Source organism: Linderina pennispora, assembly GCF_002104995.1.
Source record: "Linderina pennispora strain ATCC 12442 chromosome Unknown DL89scaffold_1, whole genome shotgun sequence".
Classification (NCBI taxonomy): domain Eukaryota; kingdom Fungi; phylum Kickxellomycota; class Kickxellomycetes; order Kickxellales; family Kickxellaceae; genus Linderina; species Linderina pennispora.
Window position 1 is genome coordinate 1,742,467 of NW_024468249.1, and position 18,538 is coordinate 1,761,004.

An 18,538-nucleotide genomic window follows, 5' to 3' on the forward strand; every position below is an offset into this window, starting at 1 on the left:
TACATGGCGTCATAGCCGACAAGGACATATGACGGGCTGGGCTGGTAGAGCAGCGGCGAGACCATCTCGAAGCCCGAGTACAGGAAGGCGCGCACCAGGCTGGCAGCGGCCAGGGTGTCCTGGCGCGAGATGCCGTTGTTGGACAGGGGCGTCAGGGCCTTGGGCAGGGCGACGATCACAGAGGCGCACATGAGCACGTCCTCAGCCAGCTCCATCAGCGCCATGACAGCGTTGCGGAAACTATGCTCGTCGCCGTAAAACTCGGACACATACACGTACAAGACATCGTCAATGATGAAGCCGTGCCACGGGCGCTCGCACCCAATGGCCCGGAACTGCACGTCGGCATCAACGCCGCTCTTCAGCACCCCCTGCGACGGCACGCCCACCGGGAACAGTTCGCGCTGCAGGTCGTTTGCCGCCTTGATCGCCAGCTCATGGCGGTACTTGGCAGCAGCGACAGTGGGCGGACGGCTGCGGCGCTGCAAGCCGGCGGTGCGGCGCGACAGCTCGCCAAGGCTACTCGAGCTGCTGGCGCTGCTGCCGCGTCGCACGGCAGGGAGCCGGACGGCACTGTCACTGCCGCCGGGCTCGGCGAAGGCAGCCGAGGCCGCGTCAAAAACACCACCCGAATTTCTTTCCCATCGTGAAGTAGTACTTCTCACGGCGGCTGCTCGAGGCGCGCTCGACGCAGCACTCGGCCGGGAAGAGGTCGTGGGCGACGGCGGTCGCGTCTTCGAGCACGTAGATGTCGTCCTTCCAGGTCTTCGAGAGCCGAGGCGTCGTCGTCGTCGTTGACCGGGACAGTGCTGGGCGACAGGTCCTGCAGAGCGATCAAGCTGCTGTCGAGGGCGCTGTCGCCATAGATACTATTCGGCTTACTATCATCAATCGTGCCGTCCATGATGGTGCTGCTGCCGCTGTCGCTGCCGATGTTGAACAAGAGCATGGCGAAAAATGAATAAAAGAACCTGGTGAATAAAAAGGTGGTCGGGGTGGTTAAAGTCTAAGACTTGTTGCGCGATTTGCTTGGCTTGGGGTAGATAGTCGACGAAGAGTAGAGGAAAATGAGCAGAGATTTCGCCAACTTTGCTGTCTGTTTGTGCTAGTTGCGTATCTTTTGGAAGAGCGAGCCTAGCTAGTACGAGGAAAGGAAAAACCCGATAAAGCAGCTCACTTGAACAAAAAGAGACGCAGAGGTTGCAGGGCAGGGGGTTTGGTAAGAGATCTAATTTCCTGTGCGATTTGGAACACTGGGAAAGAGCAGAAAAGAGTATGCGAAAAAAAAATCGATTTCAACGAAGCAGAAAAAGGGTGCTGAGGGAAAACAGGCTCTGGAAGCAAGTTTGCCATGCATTTAAAACGGAGAGAATTTTTGTTAGGCGGATCAAGCGCTGATAGGACTGCACATCACGTGCGGGCTTGCTTCTGCACAGATCTTCCACCAGCACTAGTAGAGGTCCTCGAGCGCCTTCTGCAACGCACGCGCCGACTGGTAGGCACGCTCACTGGACGACATTATGCCCGCACGGCCAGTCTTGGGCGGATCCACTGCGGGCTTCTCCAATGGCGTGCGGGACGGAGCGCTGGCGGCCTCGGGGTGCAGGCCGGCCAACACGGAGATTTGCTCGCTTTTGACGTCCAGCATATCGACCAGGTCCTTCAGCTCGCGAGCCATGCGGCGGCGCTGGCGCTGGTCGGCCTGGCAGCGTGGGTCCAGCGCATGGAACTCGGCAGCTAGACGGTCGTATCCGGCGACCCAGTGCAGTCAGCTCCTCGCGCAGCAGCTCTATAACAGCCGACGCCTCGCTCTCCTTTGGCTTGGGGCGACGGTGGCGGCGACGAGCAGGTGTATAAGCAGAATAGGACTCGGCGTCCTGCTTGATGCCCTTGAGATCGGCGTCCTGGCACGTGAAGGCATCCTCCATGGCAGCGACGTAGGCGTTCAGCAGGCGCTGCAGCTGGCCGGTGGTCAGCGACTTGTAGGCGACAGCGCGGCGGCCGAACAAATACGGGTCGTGGTCCTGTGCAGCTAGTGAGCGGCACACAGGGCATTCGGCGGCTCCCGCGTGGTGGAAGTCGCGCGCATGCACGCGCTGCAGCTCGGCCAGCGTGTCGGCCAGCTGGCGCACCATTGTCTTGCTGTACATGGCCGACGTGAAGTCGTCGGAGCCGCGCCGCAGCTTGTCCAGTGTCGCGCGATTCGCCTCGCACGTCGTGGGCAGCCCACGGATCGAAGGCCGGCGGTGCGGCTGGGCGCTTCAGCGGGCTCAGGGGCGCGCGCATGGGCAGCGTGCCGAGTCATATCCGGGATTGTGGTCGATGCGTCAGACAGGGAGTCATCGTCCTGGACCGTAGGCTTACGCGGTGGCGTCTGCACGGCCCGGTCGGTCCTGGGCGGAGCAGTCGCCTGGACGATGCGACGGCGTATCGTTACGCCATTGCACCGACGGCCGCGGCTTCCGCTGCTGGCGGACCTCGGACCGCAGCTGGTCGACTTCGCTGCGGTACTGGATCGAACTTGCTCAGCAGCTCCTGCTGCAAGCGCAGCAGCTCCGGCCCGATCTTGTCTGCCCCTGACGAGTCCTTGTCGGTGCGACGCGGGCGCGGCGTGCTTGTGCGGCTCGGCGAGCTGGCTACTAGCGTGGTGAACTCGGGCTGGCGCTCCGGTGTCAGGACACTGGCCAGTGGGTCGCTCGCGCGGTTGCTTCTGGCCAGCGGCTCCTCCTCCGTCAACCCCAGCGCACTCGGCTGCTGCTCGCTGACATACTTGCGCAGGTAGTCGCGCACCTTGGCCTTGCCGTTGACAGGTCCCACCGTGCACTGCCGCGGCTCGTCGAAGACCGCCCGTGGTGGGGCGAGGCACGCTCTCGGGTGCTGCTCTCGCCGAGACTCTCCGACGGGCCACCACCAAACTGCCGCCGAGCATGACGCGGCGTGGGCGCCGTTGGCGGGTCTCTGGATATGACTGGTCTGGCTCGTACATTGAGCCGGTGGGCTGGGCAGGAACTGGCACGTCTGGCGTCTGTTTCATCTGCGGAAACTGCGCCGGGCGAGCCATGGCCAGATTAGCTGGCGCCGAGTGCTGGCGGATCAGCTGCGCTATGGCCTCCAGCGAGAGCTCACTTTTGGCGTGGCTGCCGCTCTGCTGCGAGTCGATCTTGGTCATCGCCTGCTTCAGCAGCGCATAGACGTCGTCCAGCGTCGGCTTGTCGCCGCCTGCGTACTGCTGTTGGCCTAGCACTTGACCACGCTTATGCACCGATGCCCCATGCCGCGACCCCGACAGGTCCACGCGCAGCTGCCGGCAGACTTGTCTGCGACGTCTCGCCGGACGCGCGCGACGACAAGTACTTGATGGTCGGCACCAGATCCGACTCGGTCAGATCGTCCAGACTGTCGGTTTGCGAGCCATCCGAGATGCTGCGGCGCTCCAGGTCCACCTCCGGGTACCGCGGCAGCAGATCCACGTCCACCGTGGGCTCCTGGAACGGCACATACGGGCCGTGGGACGACTGCGGCGAATTCCACACCGTTCGGATCGGGGTGAACCGCGGCGTCTGCAGGACCCGCGAAATCGGCTTGTGCGGCGACCCGCCAGCAATGCTCGGTGCCGAGTCCTGCAGCAGCGACCCCAGCCCGTGCGCCGACTCTGCTGCCGATGCAAACTCTGCCGCCGCCTGTGCATTGCGCGACGGCGCCTGTGTGCTCGGCCGGCTGCGCGCATCGGCGTCGGAATCGTACGGTGTCACGTGTCGCAGCACCCTATGCGTCGGCGAATGCTCCGTGTCGCGTGTCAGGAACGTGCGCGGCGTCGTAGGCGCATGTGCTGCCTCCGCGCGATTGACCAGTTTCGTCGGCTGTGCTCTCTGCCTGTCGGTAGGCAATGTTGGCGGCGAAAACTCCTCTGGCGGCAGCAGTCCGCTGGCGTCAGCTGCTCAGCGAAGCCATTCCCAGGCTGTTGGATTTTTCCAGCCGCTCTATCACTGTCTGCCCACCCACCATCGCTGCATCCTGCTGCCGCATGGCCTCCGGCGTTGCATCCCGCCCGTCCCACACCGAGATGCTGCGCTGCACCTGCCGCCTGCCCACTGCTGCCAGCACTGATGCGCTCGATGCAAACAGCGAGTCCGGCGGCAGGTCGTCGTCTGACAGCTGCAGGTCTGAGAACATCTCCGCATGATCCCGCATGATCTCCGAGAGCCGCGGGTTGCTCAGGTCGTATGTGTCGCCGAACAGATCGTCCGCGTCCATGATCGGTTTGAACGACGTGTTCTCAGCCGCACTGCCATTATCGAGTTCCGCCGATATCTCGCCAAGATCTGCTGTTTCCAGAGGCTGCGAAATATCCTCCGTCCGCTGGTCTCCCGCCGATGCTATCGCATAGTCGCCTATGCGCCGGCTGTCGTCAGACTCGGTATCAGTGCCCAGGATTGTGGTGCGATAGCTTGTCCTGCATCTCGGCTGCTTGCTGCGCCTGCCAGTACTCCTCAATCGCCCGGTCAGCCGGTCCCATCGACGACTCCGCCGACGACGAGTACGGGCTCTCAATGTTCGGGTGGTCATATGTCTGCGTCGAAAAGTACCGCTTGCCCAGCCGCCGCGCCGGATACTCAATCTCTAGCCCTGCATACATCGGGTAGGGACTGCCTGTGGGAATATCCTGTGCTACCACTGGCGACTGAACCGATGATGACTGCGGACCATTAAGAAACCGCTGTCGCAGCTGGCTGTATGACACCTGTTGGTGCTGCTGCTGCCGCTGCCAGTCATCATTGTCAATATCATTGTCAATATCATTGTCCAGCGACTCAATCCGCTGCTGCAGTTCGTTGCGCCGCTGCTCGACAATCGACTGGTCCTCAGTCAATGGGCTCAGGCTGGCATCCGACAGCCGCGCGCTCGTGAACGCCGTCATAATTCCATGCATGTTGAACCTCTCCTCCGAGTCTGTCGACGTGTCCTGGCTCGCCTCCTGCAGCTCCTGCTCGGTAAACCCATTCTCGATCCGGTCCAGGATCGTCCTATGGTTGCGCTCCCGCCGCACCTTCTTTTTCTTCTTCTTCCTCTGCCCGCCCTGCTCGTAATGCAATGTGCTTGGCTGCTCGCCATGCGGTGAGCTGAACGTCGGCAGCCGCTCGCCCGACTCTGTCGCCGCTTCGTTTTGCGCCCATCCCTGGCTTTCAGCCTGTGCTGCCGACGGAATCGCTGGCCGCTGCGTCGTCGAGTGTGAGGAAAAATCCTACGGCAAAGAAGAAAAAAGGAGGCAGTACAACCATTAACTGCAAAGTCCACGTCGCTTTGTTCTCCTAATCGCCCAGGCAGTGGGGGGACGATTGTTTACAATAAATAATGACCAGCCCACTCTTCATGTTCCTCGACCCGCGCACTATACTCTACCATCGTCAGCATTTCCTGCCGCCCACTCCCCTCCGGCACGCTCAGCCGGTGGCCCTGCAGCTGCCACACGCTGTCAGACATGTGCGTCAGCGACCCGTCCGAGGGATGCCCGCGCCGCGTCCCTGTGCTTGCGGGCTCTGCCGATGCCGGCCGCGCTCGCCGCCGCGCCACTCCTGCCGGCGTCATGCTTATGTTGGTCGGGAACGCCATCCTCGCCTCCCGCGGCGAAATCGCCCGTCCCACCTCCGACAGACCCTCCAGGTCGTTGTGCAGGTCCTGTGTGCCGAGCTCGTGCGCTCCGCTGCTCGAAAGCAGTCCGCTTAGCTCGTCGTCGAGCAGCGCCTCTGTGCCATTAGTTGTCATTTTCAAGTCTAAGGAATAACGCTAATTCGGGCCGTGGTGAATTGGGGAAGTGAAAGGGAGAAGAAAAATATCGTCGAATTGCGAAAACCCCGTAGAGCAAGCCTTGCTACTTTTTTTCCTTGTGCGAGGCGTGAAAACGCGCCTCCCTACCGCTTGACGCGCGCCTCGCAACCAAGTCGTATTTTCGGCACCTGCCCTGCCCATAGCAGCTCCGCGCAGACCACTGCAGGCTATTTTCCTTTGCTCGACTCAGTCTCAAACCTCGCATTGTCCTCTCCTCCCTCGCGTCCTTTCCTTCCTCCCTTCTTTTCTCCAATGATCGAGTCGGTCCTTATATTCAACCAGCTGGGCAAGCCGCGGTTGATAAAGACATACAAGCAGCTGGACACGGCGACACAGCAGCAGCTGTTGCGCGAAATCCACAGCCTGGTATCGAAGCGCTCTGACACGCTCTGCAATTTCCTACACGGCTCGCAGCAGCTGGTCGGCTCGAGCTCGCGCATCGTGTACCGGCACTACGCAACCCTGTACTTTGTCTTCATAGTCGATAGCTCCGAGAGCGAGCTGGGCATTCTCGATCTGATCCAGGTCTTTGTCGAGGCGCTGGACCGTGTATTTGAGAATGTGTGTGAGCTCGACCTGATCTTCCACTTTGACGACGTGCACTATATTTTGTCCGAGGTTGTTTCTGCCGGCATGGTCGTCGAGACGAACCTGGCGGAGATTTCAAAGGCAGTTAATGAGGGCCGCAGGCAAAAAAAGCCCCTGCCCGAACCGTCCCGCGTCGGTATTGGGGCGCTGCGGCGCGGATTCGTTTAGAAACAGATTTTTTTCCTTCCTTCCTTGCTGCTGCGGTTCGAATCAGCCAGCCTGTCCTCCCCCACTTCCCTTAAAACCACGATCTCTTCTTGTTTCTTTTTTTTTATCAACACATACACGCTTTTTTCTCCTTTATTGCAGACTAATTCCGCCTGATGAAATCGACCTTCACAGTCTTCCACCTGCCGCCAGCGGTCTTGGACGGGCTGTTTCTGTCAGACAAGCTGAATGCAGTGAGCAAGGCCGAGAAGCCGCAACAGACAGCTTCCACGCACTACTCGACACCGCAGGTCGACCACGCTCAGGACGCCAGCATGAAGGACCTGTCTGCGCGCATAGCCTCTGCTACCTGCCATACCTGCGGCGGCGTAGCCTTTGCAGACGCGCTTGAGCAGCGCGCACATTTCAAGACCGACTGGCACCGCGCAAACATGGCACGCAAGCTTGAGTGGCGGCAAACCCACGCACACGCAAGCGAAGAGGACCACCCCTGGCAGCCCGTCGCCAAGGATATGTTTGCCGATGCAGACACGCCTGGATCGAGCGAGAGCAGCAGCGAGGACGAGTCGATCTGGAGCGAGTCGGACATCAGCGCTGTTGGCGATGAGCCGAAAAGCAGCACAAAGACCAAGCAGCCGGCTGTTGCGCGGCCAGCGGCGAGCAGCAGCGATGAGCATGTGCTGGTGGAGGTGAATTCGCCATATCTCTGGTTCTCATCAGCTGCAGCTGACGCGACCGGCAAAGGGCAAAGAGACAGAGACGCAGGCTCCTGAAGGCATTGCGACAGTCTACGGCGTGCACCGGCGAATTCTGGTGCCAAAGACCCAGCACAACGTCCATATCGACCGCGACCAGGCCCTGCACGACCTGATGGCAATGCAGCACCTCCCGCCGCCCAAAAAGACAATGCTGGAACTGAAGATGGAGAAACTGGCGTTGTCACAGAAAAGCGGGGCATCGAAGCCCACCGTTGTGCCTGTGCCAGACCTCAGCCATACCAGCCTGTGGGCAGTGCTGAGCGTCAACGGCGGATACTTTGCTGGTGCGATCTTCGACAACCGCACTGGCACGGTGATCGAGCACAAGACATTCCAGCGCTACACCACCCGTCGCAAGCAGGGTGGCTCGCAGTCACGCCAGGACAACGCCATGGGGCGCCCAGCGAAAAGCGCCGGTGCCCAGATCCGTCGCTACAACGAGCGCATGCTGCTGGAGGACATCCATGCATTGATGGGCCAGTGGAGTCTGCTGCTCGGTGCCTGCTCGCGCGTTTTTGTACGCGTCGCCCGCGGCAACCGCAAGGGTTTCTTCGGCTCGGCCCTCTCATGGGATGACCCGCGCGTGCGCTCGTTGCCCGTTCCCATGGCGCGCCCGTCGCTGGCTGAGCTCGAGCGTGCATACACCGAGCTAATTGCTGTCAAGGTCAAGACTGTCGATATGGCTCGGCTTGCCCCCCGCCAGGACCCGGCTGACGATGCGAACCAGGCTGCCCCCGAAGTCAGCGGCTCCGAAAGCGACCATACGCTCGACCCCGAGCCGCGGCCTGACTTGATGGCGTTCCTCTACCACTTCGCCAACATGATGTTTGACGAGTCCCAGTCAGACGACACTCTGGTCGCATACCTGGCCGAGCACCAGGCGCAGCTCCTGGACGCGCTCGGCGACCCGGCCATGGATCTACGCTACCTCGAGTCCACCGACAAACTCGAGGCACACAAAACCCCTACACTGCTGCACCTGGCCGCATCTCTCGGCCGCTGCGGCCTGATTCCTTTCCTGATTGACAACGGCGAAGACCCAACTGTCACCAATGGCCGCCCGCCGCTCTTTGCTGGCGGCAAGACCGCCTACGAGGTCTCCAAGGACAAACGCACCCGCGACACTTTCCGTGTATACCGTTCCGAGCACGAAAGCGACATTGACGGCGTCGCCTGGTACAAGGCGCGTGTCCCCGAGCCCCTGACGCGCGAGAAAATGAAGGAGAACGACGAAAAGGCAAAGGAGAAGCGCCGCAAGGAGCGCGAGCGCCGGAAAACCCGCGAAAAAGAAAAGAAAGAAAAGAAAGAACGCGCGCTGGCCGCCGAGCAGCTCGACCAGAAGGCCATGGACGACGCGCTGGAATTGGCCGAAAAGCGCAAGCAGGAGGAGCGCACATGGCGGGACAACATCCACAGCATGTCTGAAAGCGAGCTTAGGACCCGCATGCTCAGCATGGCGTACGCATCGGCAAACAAGACTTGGGAAAAATCAGGAAAGAAGCAGCCACCGAAGCAGTCTGCTGTGCCAGTTCGTCCCGTGTCGCCAACCACACAGCGTGCTATTGACCGTGAGCTTCGCTTTAAGGCGTTTGAGCGCCGGCAGCAGCAGCAGCAGCAGCAATCTGTGCCAACAAGTAGTACGCGGTCTACTGACTCATGCACGCATTGTGGCAAATCTCTGCATGGCCTTGTTCCGTTTGAGCAGTTCGACTGGAGATGCTGTAGTATTGACTGCCTTCATAGTCGTCAAGCAGAATTTGGCATTTAGGACCTTGCCATGTTGCCAATACATATTTATGATAGACTGTGGTTGGCCACTAGTTGAGGCAAAGATTGTTTACCCACATTGGCATCATTAAAATAACCACACTGTTGAATCTTTCAATGTATGTTACTAGCTGAATGGCATTGGACAAATTTCTGTACATGCCCATATTTATTGCATTAATTGAATCTCATTGAACTACACTGGCTATCTAATATCTCTGTATAGTATTGACACGAAGCCAGTGTTTCTATGTTTGCCATTCATCAATTACATTTGTAAATCAATTTCCAATTATTCAACTGGCATACTCAGTATTAATGGCTTTAGTTATCACTTGATATTATAACCATTTTGATAGCTGCCAAATATGTTTAAGCAGAAAGGCTTTTGTTATATATAAAGCCTCACTCTTTTCATTTTAACCCTAGTTTACAATTATCTAGTTCCTTTAAAAGTGTTGGTATATATGAAGATTACTCTTCCAATCTTCTTTGGCTCAGTACTGGCTCAACCTTCCTTTGCCCCAGAGGGAGGTAGTCGTGTTACTAATGGTACTAATACCCCACAAGGAACAGCACCATGGGCTGTTATTCTATATGGTTGGCAAACTAATTCAGCATCTTATAGTCAATGTACTGGTGCAATATTAGATAACACCACAATTCTAGTAGCTGCCCATTGCATCCATAATCCAGAAACAGGTATTATAACTCCACCAAGTCAAATGACTATTGGCTATAACTCAGTTAATGAATATAAACAGAAGCATGTGAATGTTAGCCAAACATTTGTGCACCCTCTATTTAACCTTTGGTCTATTGAGAATGATATAGGAGTACTTAAACTTGCATGGGCAATTACATTAACTCCAGGGTATGCTGAGGCACTTACTATCTATGATGGTACTATTGATCCACACCAGGCAATTGATGTCTATGGCTGGGGTGTTGAGGATGCTAATTCAGAGGACACACCATCATATCTGCAGCATGGAACTGTTTATACAGGTATAATTGATGATTGCCAGGCTGCAAACTCTGACTTTACAGATAATAATGGTGAGCAGATATGTATTGAGTATATATATAGTCCAGGAGTAGGTACTTGCTATGGTGATAGTGGTGGTAGTACTACTATTAATATAAATGGCATACCATATGGTGCAGGTATTGTTAGTTATAATCAGTATATGAGCCTTCCACCTAACCAGTGTGCAACCCCAGGTGACTATAGCTTCTATACTCATACCTTTTATTACCTCTTATGGATTCAGAAAGTTGCAGGAGTAGCATATATAACTGGACCTTATGGAAATGGTGTGCTTAAGCCTCCCCCATCATCTAGCTCTTCTTCCCCTACACCCACATCAACTAGTTACTGCCTATTCTTTATTTGTTTTTAGTTATACCCAGTGGTAGTATTTATAGCAATTACCTCTTATTATGAAAAATGATAGTAGATTATTAGCAACTAGCTGATGCAATAAATTCGCTATGAACTAAACTATTATCAAAATAGTACCTCACTTGTACTTGCATATTTGGTGTTAGCATTCATTTTGAAGCAAATACAGAATTACAAACAATATTATTGCCAAAAGCAAGTGCTAGCTTCTATAATTTGAATATCCTTTTTTATTTTAATTTAAAGCTTTTTTGCTCGATGTAACAAAAGAGATGTGAAGAGACAAAGTACTGATTGCTGTGCTATGCTTACTTTGTTTTCCTATTCTCATTTGGATTAGGTCCTCATATTGTGTTAATTGCCTCACAGCTATCGATCCCATCTTCCTTTTTGCCACACTTCACTTTCGCTATTATTTTTCGAATCCATTACGTCTTTTACTTTAATACAACAAGGAAAACACAGCTCTGGAAACACTACATTTATTCTCGCATGCTGGACATATAGCCACACCCTTGCTATGTATAGCGCTGAGGTATTATTCTGGTGCAGCCGACGCATTTAGGCGGTGCCAATTGAGTTTGATAATGGCCTCTCCTTGCTAACCATCCCTTGTCTGCGACAGAATCATAGAACCTATTGCTATATACTAGCCCCAAGGCATTGGTATCGGCCGTGTTGTTGGTGGCCGTATCAGCATATTCATACTTGTGTACAACAGAGCTGGACATTAGTGCCTGGCCATTTTCATGTACTTCGAGATGAGGAACAGCGAATGTCCAGGAATGGGCATACTCGGACAGGCCACACCGAATGATTTTTATCACGAGCCACACCCAGAGCGGTATACCGGCAAGGTGTGAAAAAGAATCAGGAGATGTGTAGCAGCTGGTCTATTTTTAAATGAAACAAACTATGCAATGGCCGCTATATTCACTAACATATGACGCAGCTACACCACGCCACGGCAAGTAGTGGATGATGGATAACTGAATAGGACGGTGGCGAACATTCTAGCTGGCATGGTTGCTAATAGAAAATGACACAAAATCTGCTGACGAAGGGTTATCCACCATGGCTATTCATGCTTGCCGTTTCAGGGCACTGACCTTAAGCATGGCTTCGTGCATTTAAACAAACCTATTATCCAGCGAGTTATTAAGCAGCAAGAACCTACTGTCAAACAATATATCGAGGGCCATGACCAGTGACGTTTATCCAGTTCTAAAAACTAAAAAAAGATATAGAAGGCAATGCAACAGCCTATCGGATGATCTCGGACAGCGGTGCTTAACACTCCGACCTAACCCCGATACACCAGTTGCGATATTTCATTATTTGGATAGTCCGAGCCTGGCTATGCGAATAGCTTCTCTGCCAGCTACTCGGCAAAGTAGCTGCCTAGAAAGTCTCTGCATCGGTTGCAACTATTCAGGTGCCTGATATCGAAACCTCTGTTCACTCCGCTGGCAGACCGAAGGTGAATGTGGTCTAGCTACGGCGCAAAGGGCTGAGAAGGAAAGGGCTTCATTGGTGGTGCAAGTTCCGCAAGCCCTTACTATCACCTGTTATTCAACTCCACCTGAATTCATGCGGTGTAGTGTGCCGACCGATGAGCACGCTATGCTTGTAGCACAGACCTCCTATACCCCCTGTTCCCTGCTCTGTGCATGAAAAATCGAAATGTCCGATATTGCCAAAGGTCGCATATACGGATCACCTGTACCACTCGATGTCGTCTGATCTATTTTCAAGCTTTCCCTTTCCTTCAGCTCTTTCGTGTGACTTTTAGCGCAACGAACAGCCATGGTGTAAAACAGAAGCGTACGAGGGGCAGCGTGAACAAGAGATAAAAGGTTAGCTGCATTATGTTTATACCATGTCAACTTTCGAGAGCTGGGTTCCGTACCATCCAAAGTCAAATATTCAATCAGCACGTAATGCAGTTTTGCGATTGAGAGCCATCAACTGTCCTGCACCTATTGCCAGCATTGACCATGTCAAATTATCCAGGGGCATTCGGTAATGTAGCACAGTAGTAAATTCTGGAGACCGGCAATCATGTAATGTTCGGCCAGGTACAAGGAGCGTAACGAATTCGGCGATGACTGAATGGTGCACTGTGAATGTCCGCAGGATATTCTATATAAAGCAACTCGCCCGCCCTGACGATAATCCGAAAGGAGGGAATAGGTAATACACTCATATTTGTTCAATATAACTTGCATCTTTGGTGCACAGAAACACCGAGTGAATTCTAGAGATCGGTGGCACATGTTTTAGCTCCTTTTTCGAAGCTCAAAAAAAGAATGTCCGGATGTCTAGGTCCTACGTACCTGATCTGGTTTGCTGTTTATCTCCGAGCGCAACTAACTTCTATGCGGCAATCTGACGTCTCCCCTCCAGGTTGCCTCTGCTGAGCCGTCCGGCAGCAAGCATATAAATGGCCATCTGGTGGCGGCGGTCAAGACAAGAGCGACACCATCATATCTACAAAACCAAACCAGATATCTACTATCGCTTCCCTTGGTTCCCTGGCACTATTATTTCTCTCACCTTTCACTATCTGCTTGTATTTGAAGCTATTCTATCGCTTTGAATCGCTATACTACTAGTAATTCGCTGTACTTTTCTATTTTTCGCTATTAATTAGTCAAGCTCGATCGTCCATCATGTCTGTCGACTCACGTACACTCGGAGTGACAAAGTATCAGGTCTTCTGCACCATCCTGGCCGCCATCGGCAGTCTCAACTTTGGTTGGAACATCGGCTCGGTGAACATCCCCGGCGATGTCCTGCAGAACTGTGTCACTGGCCGGAAGTATTACGGCTTGTTCCCGTCTTGCATCTATGTCAAGTCCGGAACCATCTGGGGTATCATTGTCGGCTGCTATGCCCTTGGCGCCATCATGGGCGCTGTCATCTCCAACCCAGTTATTAACCGCAAGGGCTACAAGTTCGTCCTTTGCTGGTTCGCTCTGCTCAACGTCGTCGGTGCCCTGCTGCTGTCGCTGACTACTAAGATTCCGCAGTTCATTATTGGTCGCATTGTGGTCGGTGTCGCTGCCGGTGCTGCCAACAACGCCATGGCCACCTACATTTCGGATATGACTACCGCGCGCGGCCGTACTATTCTCGGCGGTGCTCTACAGTTCGCATGTGTCTTAGGTATTATGATCAACAATGGCTTCGCTCTGGGTCTTGCTCCTCCCCCTCGCTGGCGCATTCTGTTCGCCATTACTGGTGTCTTTGGCCTGATCAACTTTGCTCTGTTCCCGTTCGCCCCTGAGTCGCCCAAGTGGCTGGTCAAGAACGGCCGTATTGACGAGGCGCGCGTTTCCTTGCAAAGGTTCCGTGCTGGGGCTGACATCGAAGAGGAGATAAACGACATTATCCAGACAGATAAGGATAACCGTGAGCGCACAGCCGATGTCAACGTCATGCAGGTTCTGCGCGGCCAAACTCCCGACAACCTCCGCCACCAACTCATGTGCGTATCAGCACTTATGTTCTTCCAGCAGATGTGCGGTATCAACGCTGTCATCTTCTACTCGACCCAGATCATCAACAACTCGACCCATGATAACCCGGCCGACATCCCCACTCTGGCCCAGATCCTGACATTTGTTATTTCGATCGTTGCCATGATTTTCACCTTCCTTGGTATGGTGTTGGCTGCTTACCTTGGCCGCCGCACCCTGCTTATCATGGCGCATGCTGCTATGGGTATCTTTTCTGCCCTCATGGTTGCTGGGTCTGTCAAGGATGTGACTGGCCTTGTTGTGACCATGGTGTTCCTGTTCAACGCTTTCTTTAACCTCGGTCCTGGTCCTATCCCTTGGGCTGTTGCAGGGGAAATGACCCCTGGGTATGCAATGACTGCCATGTCTGCTATTGGTACTGGTATTGGCTATTTGTTCACCTTCGTCATCGGTGTCATCTTTCCGCCCATGCAGGAGGCCATGGGTGACTGGACCTTCTTCTTCTTTATGGCGTGGAATATTTTGGCTGTTGTCTTCATTTTCCTGTTTGTTCCCGAGACAAAGGACCGCCCTATTGAAGACACCGTCCGCATCCACTCATGCGGTATCCACACTGTCATCGGCAAGAAGTGGCAGGCTAGCGTCATCAAGGAAAAGGATGAGCTTGCGTGAGTAGAGGCTATTTTAGATAAACTAATTCACAATACACGACCAGTTTTGTCCACAGTGGCACACCATTAATGAGTCCAACCAACAACTTCACTTCTTGCCTTTGGATATGCTACCAGCAAAGTTAAAGCAGTTTTCTCGTAGGCTGCAAAAAGGCAATACGCCTATTCGCATCCAGAAAAAAAACGCGTATTCAACACTACAGCGAGTGTAGCCATGTTCTGATGTGGGCTGCTTGGAGTCAGGTTTACATCTACATGGTGTTGATACATCCCAGCACTGTTCCAGATACACAGAAATGAGTAGTCTGGATATTGGCAACCACAACTGACCCTGGCAGATAGGCGCAGTGTTGCAGGCAGACTAGCCTCATCTGCTGTTCTAGTATTCGTTTTGTTGAGTGGTTGGTGGTTGGTGGTGTTGTGGATTGGAGCTGTCAGAATGTGCGTCCATCCTCGCCGCTCGCACTCTTAAACCCACGCCCGCAGAAAGCGAGCGAGGGGGCGCAGAGCAGGCAAGATCATCGACGGGTCGAAAAAAGCAGCAGCGTCACGAATGAGCGCTGGACCCACACCTCCCTTTACGGACGGCGCACTGTCGGTCATCTTCCAGCGTGGTTCCAATGTCTATGTTCGATGAACAAAGAACTGTAAATTAACTGTAAACATAATCCTGATGAGAACAGTCGATTGAGGTTTCTCCAAGCTGTGCTGCAGCGGTGCGCAATTTATACCAGCCCGTGGTTGGGGCACTAGAAAGCACAATGATGGGACAATGACAATATTCACACCTTGCGTTGGATGGCTCAGAAACAGCGGTTGAGGGTCATTTCTTGGTAGCTGGGCATCGAGGACTATACAACGGTCCTTTGTGCTCCATTATCTGCTTACCATTTCCTAGGGGTACCAATTGCCTGCTGAGGGCGCCTGTCGCAAAGCACAGTGTGGGTAACCTGGATGTGTTGTCTACAGAATGTGGCTAAACAACATGGATTACCATAGAAATAAAACATTGCCTGCAAACCAAACAGGCCAAACGGAATATACCTTGATCAATTTTGCGACCGGTGGCACTGGTCTGGAGAGATATAGAAAACGCAGGCACCCTCAGACTTGAGAGCTGGATGTGGCATATTCATTTTTCTTGTACTTTGGCTGCTATTCCGCTATACTTGCGGCAACAATATATCTGTTTCGCAAGCGTTACCTGGAGATGGGCTCCATTTCATAATGATCCAATTGGCATGACCAATCACATTATCGTGTACGGTCGCCTTGCTCTTTATGGCGTAACTGCACTGCTCGTTGCATGGGCATGGGTGAATAGAACATACCCTCCGATATAGGCAAGAAACTTGGTACTAGTCAATATTGTGTATCTGTCTGAACTGGGACGGTTTGTGGTGTCGTTTATCTGCAACGGCCAAACTCTTGGCAACTGGGTACTTCGTGCTTGCCGTGGATAGACGATCTGGCTGCGAGTGTTTGCGGCATACGCATTTCCATGCACTGTACTGTTTCGCATCTACGCATTAAATGCCATTTTCGTCCAGGGAAAAATGCACAAGGGCCCATGCGACCATTACGGTGACGATATGCTAGTCATTGCAAGCCAGCGGTCTTCCGATATAATCTGGACTGTCTTTTGATCAGAATGATTGCAAAGATAAACAGCTACACAACCTGGCTCGGGGTCGGGAACCAGTGGTCGCCGCTCCGACATGGGAGCGCAGCATGGTCATGGACTAGCATCCAAAAAAAGGCTACTGGAAACGGCCAGAGCCATCCCGTGCGCGGCTTGGTCAATGCGTGGAATCGAGCATCCAAGGGCCAATTTCCTTGTTCCTCCGCATATTATCGGGATTCGGGGCAACAGTTTCTTCCAGGTCCTTGGAAGGAGGCTGTAGAGCGCACAAGATTCGATATCTCCGAGTATTAAAATGAACCAGATAGCAGAAATGCTTGAGAGAGCCGGAGTTTTGCTAGCAACCATCCTTATCTAGTCTCTCAACTGCATTTAATGCAGCAAAAACCGCTGCCGCTGCTAAACAATGCTAACATCTTACGTTGCTCCTAACCTGCAGCAGAAATGCGAGTCCTACACCCTGCGCAATGAGTTATGCAAGGACAAACTCAATGTCACTGATATCTATGATGGGATCAAGACCGTCTTCGATAACTTTCAATGTGCAGTAGGCCTGTATCAAAACAAGTTTGTTGGCGATTGCATATTTGATCTGGCGATACAAATGTTCAGCGGGTATGAACGGCGGGTGTTAACTTGGGGAATGGGTGGTTATCGAACATATGGAAAAATAACTTCTCAAAGTGACTGAGGGGAAGAAGGAAGGCTGGTCGTCTGTCTGGGCCTTTGTACGTATGCATTTCGGCCTTGTCTATGGTGGCGCAGGGGGACTCCGGACTCCGAATGTCAACAGGTAGCAGTTCACGATCCTGAGACCTTTGTCCCCTGGGCCCGCAAGCTGGTAGGAAATCCTAGTGCCTCGTTTGCTGGGCGCTGCACTGAAAAGATGGTTGTCGACGAGGTCCTCAGTATGCTGAGCAAGCACGACAAGCAAGCGAAGCTACAAGGCTACGAAACCATCAAGAAGCCGCACCTTGACCACAGGCTATTCGATATTGAGACCAACGGCATCCTCACATCGACCTCCAAGCTGAAGCGGATGCAGGCGCGTAATCACTACCAAAATGAAATCTATCAGATGTACCTGGGGGTGCAAATGGCATACGTATTTATGCAATTCACCAGCAAACAAATTGTGTAAGCCTCTAGGCATAAGAACTTTGAAATCCTGTGGTGTCGCCCTTCATCGACCCCCAACCGCTGTTTCTGAGCCATCCAACGCAAGGTGTGAATATTGTCATTGTCCCATCATTGTGCTTTCAAGTGCCCCAACCACGGGCTGGTATAAATTGCGCACCGCTGCAGCACAGCTTGGAGAAACCTCAATCGACTGTTCTCATCAGGATTATGTTTACAGTTAATTTACAGTTCTTTGTTCATCGAACATAGACATTGGAACCACGCTGGAAGATGACCGACAGTGCGCCGTCCGTAAAGGGAGGTGTGGGTCCAGCGCTCATTCGTGACGCTGCTGCTTTTTTCGACCCGTCGATGATCTTGCCTGCTCTGCGCCCCCTCGCTCGCTTTCTGCGGGCGTGGGTTTAAGAGTGCGAGCGGCGAGGATGGACGCACATTCTGACAGCTCCAATCCACAACACCACCAACCACCAACCACTCAACAAAACGAATACTAGAATAGCGGATGAGGCTAGTCTGCCTGCGACACTGCGCCTATCTGCCAAGGTCTGAGTCGTGGTCGCCAATTCCTCTGCATCTGAGCGCTGCCTCATACTTTTCATAGCGTTAGGTTGTCTTGCGAGCTTTAGCTTTTCCAGAGCTGTGCTCGATATTTGCCACCCATGCTGCGTAGATAGAATACCAATTTCAAGCATGTGAGCTCCAATGTCACCTCTCATTGTACCCTACAGCAAAAGTTAGCTTATTGCCTACATATGAAGATGAATATTTGTACTGAAGTTCATGCCTTTTCCTTTTCCTTTTTGATATTATAGAAACGCTTGTTCAGATCGATGAATAGCATCATATCCGCTCATGCAACAAATAATTCACATGCTTGCTGCCAACATTCGCCACTCCGTAGTTCGCTCGATATCTTTGTTTCAGCCATCAGCCCGATGGTCTGAGACGAACCAAAATCGGACCACCCAAAGCAGACTGGACCAGCAGGACCATCACTCAGTCCCGTAAAACAGTCTCATGCGCACATACACAGTTCAAAAGGGTTTATTCTGGATATCCGCATTCGCCCCATCCTGCTTGTTTTCATGATC

The 18,538-nt window shown here is 53.4% G+C and overlaps 9 protein-coding genes across 9 annotated transcripts; 7 read left to right on the plus strand and 2 right to left on the minus strand.

The window, feature by feature from the left end:
- Nucleotides 1–103: 103 nt before the first annotated feature.
- DL89DRAFT_13924 (uncharacterized protein) lies at nt 104–1,075 on the plus strand. The gene has a single exon (XM_040883410.1). It carries the CDS (start codon nt 292–294, stop codon nt 796–798), a length of 507 nt encoding a protein of 168 aa, XP_040747537.1. The 5' UTR covers nt 104–291; the 3' UTR covers nt 799–1,075.
- A 2,601-nt stretch (nt 1,076–3,676) lies between these two features.
- On the plus strand, nt 3,677–4,306 carry DL89DRAFT_14048 (uncharacterized protein). Its single transcript, XM_040883432.1, has one exon. It carries the CDS (start codon nt 3,768–3,770, stop codon nt 4,191–4,193), a length of 426 nt encoding a protein of 141 aa, XP_040747538.1. The 5' UTR covers nt 3,677–3,767; the 3' UTR covers nt 4,194–4,306.
- Nucleotides 4,307–5,860, minus strand: DL89DRAFT_14047 (uncharacterized protein). Its single transcript, XM_040883431.1, has 2 exons — nt 5,401–5,860; nt 4,307–5,242 (listed from the first exon to the last, which is right to left on the minus strand). The coding sequence occupies exons 1-2, from the start codon at nt 5,761–5,763 to the stop codon at nt 4,421–4,423; spliced, it is 1,185 nt and encodes a 394-aa protein (XP_040747539.1). The 5' UTR covers nt 5,764–5,860; the 3' UTR covers nt 4,307–4,420.
- A 1-nt stretch (nt 5,861) lies between these two features.
- On the plus strand, nt 5,862–6,684 carry DL89DRAFT_13931 (adaptor-related protein complex 3 sigma 1 subunit). Its single transcript, XM_040883412.1, has one exon. It carries the CDS (start codon nt 6,079–6,081, stop codon nt 6,580–6,582), a length of 504 nt encoding a protein of 167 aa, XP_040747540.1. The 5' UTR covers nt 5,862–6,078; the 3' UTR covers nt 6,583–6,684.
- A 53-nt stretch (nt 6,685–6,737) lies between these two features.
- On the plus strand, nt 6,738–9,108 carry DL89DRAFT_289916 (uncharacterized protein; the record flags this gene model as incomplete). The annotated part of the gene is made up of 2 exons (XM_040890018.1): nt 6,738–7,271; nt 7,327–9,108. The coding sequence occupies 2 exons, from the start codon at nt 6,738–6,740 to the stop codon at nt 9,106–9,108; spliced, it is 2,316 nt and encodes a 771-aa protein (XP_040747541.1).
- A 442-nt stretch (nt 9,109–9,550) lies between these two features.
- Nucleotides 9,551–10,600, plus strand: DL89DRAFT_264241 (trypsin-like serine protease). Its single transcript, XM_040886167.1, has one exon. It carries the CDS (start codon nt 9,575–9,577, stop codon nt 10,508–10,510), a length of 936 nt encoding a protein of 311 aa, XP_040747542.1. The 5' UTR covers nt 9,551–9,574; the 3' UTR covers nt 10,511–10,600.
- A 2,542-nt stretch (nt 10,601–13,142) lies between these two features.
- DL89DRAFT_264242 (general substrate transporter) lies at nt 13,143–15,082 on the plus strand. The gene has a single exon (XM_040886168.1). It carries the CDS (start codon nt 13,185–13,187, stop codon nt 14,664–14,666), a length of 1,482 nt encoding a protein of 493 aa, XP_040747543.1. The 5' UTR covers nt 13,143–13,184; the 3' UTR covers nt 14,667–15,082.
- A 1,631-nt stretch (nt 15,083–16,713) lies between these two features.
- On the plus strand, nt 16,714–17,448 carry DL89DRAFT_300352 (uncharacterized protein; the record flags this gene model as incomplete). Its single annotated transcript, XM_040890821.1, has 2 exons — nt 16,714–16,922; nt 17,073–17,448. 2 exons carry the CDS (start codon nt 16,714–16,716, stop codon nt 17,446–17,448), a joined length of 585 nt encoding a protein of 194 aa, XP_040747544.1.
- Nucleotides 17,449–17,827: 379 nt separating this feature from the next.
- Nucleotides 17,828–18,537, minus strand: DL89DRAFT_264243 (uncharacterized protein). The gene has a single exon (XM_040886169.1). It carries the CDS (start codon nt 18,161–18,163, stop codon nt 17,849–17,851), a length of 315 nt encoding a protein of 104 aa, XP_040747545.1. The 5' UTR covers nt 18,164–18,537; the 3' UTR covers nt 17,828–17,848.
- Between the last annotated feature and the right edge of the window lies 1 nt (nt 18,538).

Coding starts and splice junctions, on each gene's coding strand:
- DL89DRAFT_264241 (XM_040886167.1), top strand. CDS start 9,575: ATGAAGATTACTCTTCCAATCTTCTTTGGCTCAGTACTGGCTCAACCT.
- DL89DRAFT_13924 (XM_040883410.1), top strand. CDS start 292: ATGATGAAGCCGTGCCACGGGCGCTCGCACCCAATGGCCCGGAACTGC.
- DL89DRAFT_14047 (XM_040883431.1), bottom strand. CDS start 5,763: ATGACAACTAATGGCACAGAGGCGCTGCTCGACGACGAGCTAAGCGGA. Junction 5,243..5,400: donor GGCAGGAAATGCTGACGATG/GTAGAGTATAGT, acceptor TCTTTGCCGTAG/GATTTTTCCTCACACTCGAC.
- DL89DRAFT_264243 (XM_040886169.1), bottom strand. CDS start 18,163: ATGAGAGGTGACATTGGAGCTCACATGCTTGAAATTGGTATTCTATCT.
- DL89DRAFT_264242 (XM_040886168.1), top strand. CDS start 13,185: ATGTCTGTCGACTCACGTACACTCGGAGTGACAAAGTATCAGGTCTTC.
- DL89DRAFT_14048 (XM_040883432.1), top strand. CDS start 3,768: ATGCGTCGGCGAATGCTCCGTGTCGCGTGTCAGGAACGTGCGCGGCGT.
- DL89DRAFT_13931 (XM_040883412.1), top strand. CDS start 6,079: ATGATCGAGTCGGTCCTTATATTCAACCAGCTGGGCAAGCCGCGGTTG.